This window comes from Felis catus, chromosome C2 (assembly GCF_018350175.1).
Source record: "Felis catus isolate Fca126 chromosome C2, F.catus_Fca126_mat1.0, whole genome shotgun sequence".
NCBI lineage: Eukaryota > Metazoa > Chordata > Mammalia > Carnivora > Felidae > Felis > Felis catus.
Window position 1 is genome coordinate 14,097,264 of NC_058376.1, and position 9,155 is coordinate 14,106,418.

A 9,155-nucleotide genomic window follows, 5' to 3' on the forward strand; every position below is an offset into this window, starting at 1 on the left:
GAGGGGTAGAGAGAGGGGGAGACACAGAATCTGAAGTAGGCTCCAGGCTCTGAGCTGTCAGCACAGAGCCCAATGTGGGGCTCCAACTCACGAACTGTGAGATCATGACCTGAGCCGAAGTCAGTCGCCCAACCAACTGAGCCACCCAGGCGCCCCTGTATTGGTATTAATTGTTACAGGAATCCCCTTCACAGGGGATTCATGAGGGTAATGAACCATCCATTCTCTTCAAACATTCTAATAATAAATAGCATGACATTCAGATTTCCTGAGAGTTAACTAAGTCCATCACAGAGATTTCTAGTTCTGGTATCCTGGCAACTTAGGGAACACAGGAATTTTAATTTGATGGCCAAAATGGTATTTTCAGTCCCATCTCCTTGTTCCTCCCCCAACAAGTAGATTCTATTTCACCTTCTCCCCGTCCTCCGACATGGGCCTTTGTGAATCCTTGTGATGGAGTGTGTGGAGAAAGCGATGCGGCATGACGATGGGGCCCAGATCAGAAGAAACGCTAAAGCTTTGGCCTAACTCTCTTTTCTGGGATTCTTGCTCTCAGAACTGGCCGCCATGTTGAAGTCCTGGCCACGTGAAGAGGCCACATGTGGGTATCCCAGATGCCAGCGAGCATCCAGTGGCACTGAGTCAATGACTGAGCCTTCAGACAATCACCGTCCCCAGATGTCCCATCTCCCTCACGCACGTGCAGCAGAGGCGTCCCAGTCTTGTTGTGCTTTGTCCAAAGTCTTGGGCCACAGAACCCAAGGGCAGAATAACGGCTGTTTTAGCCACTAAGTATTAGGGTAATTTGTCACAAAGTAATTGATAAGCAGAAGACGGAGCAGAGCTTTTGGAATAATATATGAATGTGTGAATGGGTCTTGTTAAGTGGTCACATTTTCTGAATATAGAATGAGTTGAACTTTAAAAAATATTTATGAAACCACTTAAAATATTTATTATTTAGATATCTATTAAGCCATCTTAGTACACCATTAAACCATTTAAATACTTTTTAAACCACTGCCATGATTTTTATTCTGACACTGCTGCCATATTTTTATATCAAGCTCATCATTATTCAATTAATACTTTTATTTATTGTAACTCACTTTTTAAATAAAAAAGCTTGCTTAAGCCTCAACCTATGTAATGATATCCATAAAATTATGGCTTGGATAGTCCAGCTGTATTTTATTAAAACATTTAAAAATAAATATGTGACAATTAAAAGTAAAAAATATTTATCCATTTATTACCTAAAATGATCTTTCATTCCACAGTTACCGCACATCTCACTTTGGAAATATGGGTCCTACCCTCTGGAAAACAACTGTATATCAAACTGACAATAATAGTGCCTTCCAGGGGCACCTGGGTGGCTCGGTCAGTGAAGCATCTATCTGCCTCTTGGTTTTGGCTCAGGTCATGATCTCACCGTTTGTGAGTTTGAGCCCCACGTTGAGCTCTTTGACAGTGTGGAATCTGCTTGGAATTCTTTCCTCCTCTCTCTCTGCCCCTCTCCTGCTCTCTCTCTCTCTCTCTCTCTCTCAAAATTAATAAACTTAAAAAAATGTCTGAAAAAATAATGCTTTCCAAACCTGTAGTGTTTGGGGTACCATTTCTTTTTTTTTTTTTAAATTTTTTTTTCAACGTTTATTTATTTTTTGCGACAGAGAGGGACAGAGCATGAACGGGGGAGGGGCAGAGAGAGAGGGAGACACAGAATCGGAAACAGGCTCCAAGCTCCAAGCCATCAGCCCAGAGCCTGACGCGGCCCAGACCCAGAACTCACGGACCGCGAGATCGTGACCTGGCTGAAGTCGGACGCTTAACCGACTGCGCCACCCAGGCGCCCCTGGGGTACCATTTCTTAGGGACCAGCCTATGTTAAGGAGACAGAGCAATATAATTGACATTTCTTGGAGGAAATTTTTATAGCCTGCATACAATCTAGCTGTGTTTAAGGATTCTTGCAGTTTTTTTTATCTGGTCTTTATAGAAAATGGCTCTAAAAATCCAAATATGACTTGTTTAATGCTCAGTTTGTGTAAAGATTTTTCCTAGAATTGCAGGGACAGAGACATATCTGTACCTTTGGGGGCTCTGAGCTGGGGCTCAGGACTGGCTTCTGTTTTGTTTCTTTTTTTCTTTTTTTATAATTCTTTCAAATGGAAAGTGTTTGAAACTTGGTGTCTTATTCTGAGTCCCCCCGAAAGCAGAGCGTTTGGAGACAGTTCGTTTGGGAATTTTATTCCAGGGAATGTGGACCAGGGGAGTGGCACAGAGGAGGGGAGACCACCCCAAAAAGTGTTAAGTTGGCCATCGTGGTGAGCAGCGCGTGCACAATTCTGTGGGGCTTCTTGGAATAATTTCGCACCTGTCTACCTGAGGGACAAAGGATGGAGACACTTGCCCATTGGTTTGCATTTCCCATTGGCCAAACATGGGCCCGCTTCTAGGGGTCTGTATATGCATGCATAGTAAATTAGCATAGGCTTCCCTTGCCATGACATCAGAGATGACCTGGGACAAGAAGCAGGAGGAGGCGAGTGGCCCCAACGTTAAGAAGCCACGTCTGGGTGCATCTCTGTGGGGGTAGCTTCAGCCTGCACAAAGTGGGTACAGTAAGAAATGGAATGATGTGATTTTGAACTAGTGCACATGAGTATCTGATACACTTGACAAAGGTACCCCCTCTCTGGGATTTAGTTTCTCATCCGTCAGAGGACACACTTGGATTTGAGGACTTTGAGAGGCAGTTCTGATAGTCTAATTACTAGCCTGAGATCGTGCTGGCCTAACGCTACACTCCTAATCCTCTGAACGGCCAGATGAGACCAGGGAAGGAGCGTTGTGTTGTAAGTGTAGAAACACAGGTGTTGGGGAGGGTCATTGAAAAGACAGATGTGACCACCAAGGGACCCAGGAGCTCCTGGGCCCAGGACTTGGGCACTCAGAGGCTCCTCAACTCCTCCCCTGTCCTTTGATGTGAACTTCACCGTCCTTTCCCGCTCCCAGAGGCTGCTTCAAGGACACAGCCTTGAGATAATGATATGGTGTTGAGAACACCTGCACGATGTATGTGACTGAAGCCAGTTAAGGCTTCTTTATCAACTTCTAAGATTTGGCGAGTGGGTACAGGGATCCCTTGGCCTTGCCGCCACCCAAGAGAAGCCTCGTATATAAGTTGCCTTTGCTCATCAAAACTTGTCACCTACTGGCCTAGAGTGGCCTGCCTCTTTCTTTGGTCTGCATTGGGAGGCAAGTTTGGGAAGCTTTGTGAGATTTGCCAACCAAAAACAGGTCAGCGGGGTGATGCTAAGACCAGACCTACCTTATACTTCGGTCTCTGATATAGCTCCTGGCACCCTGACCCTGCTGGATGCCTCGTAGGCTCTGATTAATTCTGCATCAGGGAAGGATAATACGTCTTGAATGACTTGGAGTCTTCTCTCTCAGGCCCTCTACATAAACATTACTCAGGTCTGATCACAGCTGCGTTTACCTCTTATACTTGAAAGACTGGGACTGGCACCATGCCAGCTACACACGGACTTTCCCATATGACAGTTTGTTATGGCCTCTAACTTGGGATTCTACTCATTTCTGTTGACAGCACCTTGATCTTGATCCCTGGTGAAGGCACACATGAAAAATTACATGAGTTTACAAACAGGCATCAAGAGAAAGAGAATAGTGGTTTAATTTAGGATTTCTCAGCCTTGACACTATCCTCGGAGGGTTTATTTTTATAGAAGTCATGTAGCTGGCAACTGGTATTTTCAAGTTCTGAAAACAGCAACTATTTTGCTGGATTTTGTTTGTGTCTTTCACCTTCTGCTTTCTGCCCTATGGTTCCCTCCAGCCCCAAAGACTCCCAACCTTCTTATGATTAATGCTTTTGAAAAGAGTTTGGAAAATAAATTTCAGTTCAGTTTTGTGGTGCAAATCACTGAGCCTTTGGGGGTTTGTAATGTCTTGGTTAATAAGGATTCTGGAGATCCAACCCAGAGGTCTGTGTGAAGTGGGAAAGAAAAGGCAGAACAATTCAGGCAAGATGTATTTAATTTTTGAAACAACCATTATGTTCTGTGCTTAAATTTTTGAGTTTCTTTTTTATATTTCTTCAGAGATAATGAATAGCTTCAATTTGAGAGTGTGAGCATCCCGGAAAAATACAGAACGACAAAAACCTCATTTTGTATTTATTCATTTTTCAACAAGTTCACCCTTCTTCCATTTGATGAGACTAAGTGGGTTCTTTGAATTGGCGTTGACCAACTTTGTGATGAATAATATCCTTCTTGCATATCAAACGTTCAGCCTCCCACACATGCCTAATTCATTTTACTCTCAAACGCTTGGCCATGTAAGTGATTGCCGTGATTCAGTTTTGAATGAAAGAATCGCTCAGTTGCAGCCTGTGATAATTATTGCATAAGGCTTAGATTGTTCTTTACAAACGAGAGCAAATTATCTGGCAGTGACGAAGATAATGGGTAGGAGTACTTTAATCTTTCCTCATACCTCCCTCCCTGCATACTCTGCAGACATGATAATAATCTTCATAAGGCTTTTTGTGGAGTTGAAGCTTCGTGTTGCCCATAACTATGTAGTGATAGCTGCTCACCAGATCACTCTTACATTCCAATGGAGGGATGATTTGTTGATTGCAGTTAACCAAATCACAGAATTGTGTGGAGTTTCTTCAAGCTGCAGGTGGTTGTCATTGTGAGTTTCTTCACTTTTGCAACTTACAGGCATTTCAAAGGATGCGGCTAAATGCTTGCATCTAAAAATAGAATGCACAGGAGTATTAGTAGCTTTCCTCCCTCTACCTTCAATAGTGTAAGGCACCAGCCTTATCTGTTTTCCAGAGAGCCTGCCTGCCATGGTACAGGTGTTAAATAGGAAGCAATCTGTTGGAGTAGATCCCGTGGATTTAATTACTAAGTGAAATAATTGCTTTGGTGTACTTTGTGGCTATGAGAAGACAACTTACGAAATGTCATTTTAAAGTGATTTCAGATGATTTCAGAGTCTGTGAGTCCTGTTTTCTTCAGAAAGGTCTTGCCACTTACACCTGCAAGCTCGATTCACTTCTCTGCTGTTGTTGAACAATTAGTTGTGTGCCATTGCCACCGTTAACAGATAATTGTAATTTCAAATTGTAGCTGCAAGCTATTGATGGCTGTCTCTTCCTGCTTTGTAGTGACCTTGCATTTCTTTCTAATGAAGCAAAAATTGTCAAAGCTATATAAATGAAATGACGTGAAATGCAAAGAGAACACTGCTTGCAACTTACTATTTAAAAGTTTTATTTGTTTTTTGTTATTGATGAAAGTGGAAGAGAAATGAGGACTACATTCTTTGTAGTATCATTAATGGAATGCTGATTGAATGATTCTTTCTAGAACTTTTTGCTGAAACTTTAATGAAGGCATCTCATTGTGTCTAAATAGACCCAGTGCAGGTTGATATCTCCTGGCTCTGTCTTATTTGAATGTCCACTTAGTGACATATGAAGTGCATGATTTTGGTGAGCCATGCAACCTGCCTCAACTTTAACTCCTTCACACGGCATGATATCTTACTCCGGAGCGTTTCTGGAAGCATTTAATATGATGGAGAATGGAAAGCCTCTAACCAACGCCTGAAAGAAGGTCTTGTGCCCCCCAAAATGTTCATTTCCTTTTCTCTTGAAGCTGAGGGAAGATATTTTCTAACACTCTTTTATGTGCCATTTTCAACTTTCAGTGGAAAGAAGAATCAAGACAGAGTAGTGAGTTATAAAAATCTCTACCATCTCAGAATTGTGGCTGTGGGAAACGCAAACGTCTGTGTGACTTTACTACTGACTCTACTTTTGGCTTCTGATTCATTTGCATGATTAAGTACTTTTCCATAGCAGGCAGTGAATTCATAGCTGGTAGAAGCCTGTAAACTGCTCATCCATTTAAAACAAGCAAACCAGCCTCAGTGACCAGGGACTCTGACCTTCAAACGCTAACTGGGACATTCCCCACGGTGGGAAGACCATAGTTACAACATTGTGGAAGGTAGTCATCTCGTTAATTTCTCCCTCTGCCTGAGAACACTCTGACAGTCCCGGAGGGAGAGACGGTCTGATCCCTGGGAATTACAATACAGCCTACAGCACAGCATCGTCTTGTTTGGGTGTGTTACTAGCCTCCAATTAGAAACTTGGGGAGCTTGCTAAGTGGCTTTAGTGGAATGAATGGAGACGAATGAAGCATTCTGCAAAGGGACTTCCAGTGAGTTCTAACACAAAGCTGTTTGTTTTGTGGATGTTTAAAACATAGTCTATCGGTAGCCCTCAAAGATATGTAAATCCACGATTGTCCTTCTCTCCTACCCCAAGGAAGCCAGTTTACAGAATGAGTCAGATCTTACGGCTGTTTTGATATAGAAATATCACTGGCCACGTAAGCTGTGTTACAGTGACTTATTTTGCTAGAAGTAAAATGGTTTTAAACAGGTGCATGGAGAGGATGGGTCATTTAGGTGTACAGAATTGACTATCTTGTAGTGAGATGAGATCAAGGGGAGTGATATCCTTATATGGTTTCCCCAGGAATAAAAAGCATAATTAAATATTATAGCACACTGTTTACACATTCGCTTATTACCAAATATTGATTAAGTTCCTGCTTTCTCCCATGGGCTCCTCCCCTTATCTCTCATGTAGACAATCCCTTCAAGAGCCTTGGCTTGTCCATGATAAAAACGCATGCTATCTCTAAGTGTTTGTGTGAAAATAAATATCTTTTGAATATATTGAGCATCTTGGGAGAAAGACACTGTACCCTTTTAAATTAACATTATAATAATTTTAAAATTTAACTAAGCTGGAGCGCCTGGGTGGCTCAGTCGGTTGAGTGTCCGACTTTGGCTCAGGTCATGATCTCACAGTCCATGAGTTTGAGCCCCGCGTCGGGCTCTGTGCTGACAGCTCGGAGCCTGGAGCCTGCTTCGGATTCTGTGTCTCCCTCTCTCTCTGCCCCTCCCCGACTCATGCTCTGTCTCTCTCTCTGTCAAAAATAAATAAACATTAAGAAATTTTTTTAAAAATTTAACTAAGCCTATTCCACTGGCATATTAATGAGTCTTATGAGTCACTCTTATCCATTATTATTAGATTAAAAATTTTAGGAATAAAGCTCATCAGTTTATTTAGAAAGGGACTTGGCTACAAATGCAGTCACTTAATTAGCTTCTAATTTGCTTTGCTGCTTGAACATAAAGGGTTCTACTCTTCCTGAATGTGTCTTGCTCCGGTCGCTTGATTAATTTTCTGAGCCAGCTCAGACTCCAAACATAAGTCCTTGTGTCCTTTTTCCTGACAGGCCTTGTCATTGTCATCTTGAAGCATATTCAGGGAGGCTCCTTGTCCATTGGAAGCCCCGTTAGCTATGGAAGAGTGGCTGATTAAGTTATGCTTAAAACGTATTAAGTGCCAACAACAACTGGGCAGGGTGTGGGTTCGTAATGAGTCCTAGTCAGAAGGGAGAGAGTGTGTGATGGTAGGCTGGTGGCGTGTTTGGTGTCACTGTCAGATCGACACTCATTGTATCCAAGCAAGATGAAGGAGGGACCAAATGTGGGCTGGGGTGACAGAGAGCTTTGAAGCTGTCAGGTAACCTTCTTAATCCTGGGACTAAGTACAGTTCAGAAGCCTTATGATTTAGTTACCAAACTACTAAAGTATCTTTATGAGGATGAAGGCTTCTCGAGAGACAATTAACCTAGGGATTCACAAGATGTTCTAAGGCACGCTGGCCTGGGCCAAAGAAGCCAGGAAGACCAGGGCGGGAGCCCCACCCACCAGCAAGGATATATAAAAGCCCGGGAGCCTGGAGGGACATTCACAATTCAGAAGCTTGCTTCAGCGAGTTACCCACAGCTCTCTGTCTGGCACCATGTCCTACAACTGTTTCACCAGAAACTGCTCTTCCAGGCCAATTGGAGGACACTGCGCTGTCCCAGTGGCCCCGGTTGCCACGGCTTCTACTCAGGATGCCGACTGCCTGAGCGGCATCTATTTGCCCAGTTCCTTCCAAACTGGCTCCTGGCTCCTGGACCACTGTCAGGGGACCACCTGTGAGCCCACTGTTTGCCAGCCAACCTGTCACCAGCAAAATCCTTGCATCTCCAGCCTTGGACAGGTGACCTGCTCTCGACAGACCACGTGTGTCTCTAATCCTTGCTCGACCACCTACAGCCGGCCACTCACCTTTGTCTCCAGTGGCTGTCAGCCCCTGGGTGGCATCTCTAATGTGTGCCAGCCAGTGGGAGGAGTCTCCACTGTCTGCCAACCAGCCTGCGGGGGCTCCAGGACGTACCAGCGGTCCTGCATGTCCAGCTGTCGAAGAACTTGCTAAGTGTGTAGGAGCCAGTGAGCGAATCAAGACTCCAGGACCTGCCAGCTGTGTTTCCAGGCTCGTCCAGGATGCTGCCTGTCCCTGAACAACTCTTCATTGCTGATCCCTCTTCTGACTGCCTCACTGCTTGGCTGCTAGCTCTGAATAAGCTGCCTTTGGCAATCTATGAGTTTTCTGGCTAGCACCAAGCTTATTTTAAGGGTTGATCACTGGTGGCGCATATGCGTCTGGATGTTTCCAGAAACTTCACTTCCCATACTCCGGTCTCTGCTGGTTTTGACGTGTTTTGACCTTGCTGCTGTGTCTTTTGGCTTCCGCTTTTGTGCCTCTGAGGAAAGGAACTTGTCTCGCTCTGTATTTTCTCAATAAACCTGCTTACTTGGCATTGCAAACGTATGTCTCAATAGAGTTCTTTATTTGCAAGAGTTTTTGCTGTCTGTGAACCATCCTTGCTGATCAGTGTCTGACTTTCTTTTCTGAGCCTAGAGTATGGGTTCAGTCATTGTGTTTCAGGACAAGCAAGGGAATATCTCGTCTTTTAGTTGGTCAGAGCATCTTTGGACGTGTAGTGGTATACAGTGACGTGTCTTCCATAGTCACTCAGTTTTTATGGGTGTACAGAATAATTTCCATGTGGGCAAAAGAAAAGTTACCTGGGTAACCAAGTAGTTTGGGGAATTATACAGTGAAGGGGGCAACAGAGTCTATTAGAGTCTCAGAGTCTTACTTTATCAGAGAACCACAGTGGAA

The 9,155-nt window shown here is 43.8% G+C and overlaps 1 protein-coding gene across 1 annotated transcript; it reads left to right on the top strand.

The window, feature by feature from the left end:
- The first annotated feature begins 7,883 nt into the window (after window positions 1–7,883).
- On the top strand, window positions 7,884–8,797 carry KRTAP11-1 (keratin associated protein 11-1). Its single transcript, XM_003991480.5, has one exon. It carries the CDS (start codon window positions 7,944–7,946, stop codon window positions 8,403–8,405), a length of 462 nt encoding a protein of 153 aa, XP_003991529.1. The 5' UTR covers window positions 7,884–7,943; the 3' UTR covers window positions 8,406–8,797.
- Window positions 8,798–9,155: the final 358 nt, after the last annotated feature.

What these genes read in the sequence shown, in the direction of transcription:
- KRTAP11-1 (XM_003991480.5), top strand. Translation starts at nt 7,944, where the DNA reads ATGTCCTACAACTGTTTCACCAGAAACTGCTCTTCCAGGCCAATTGGA.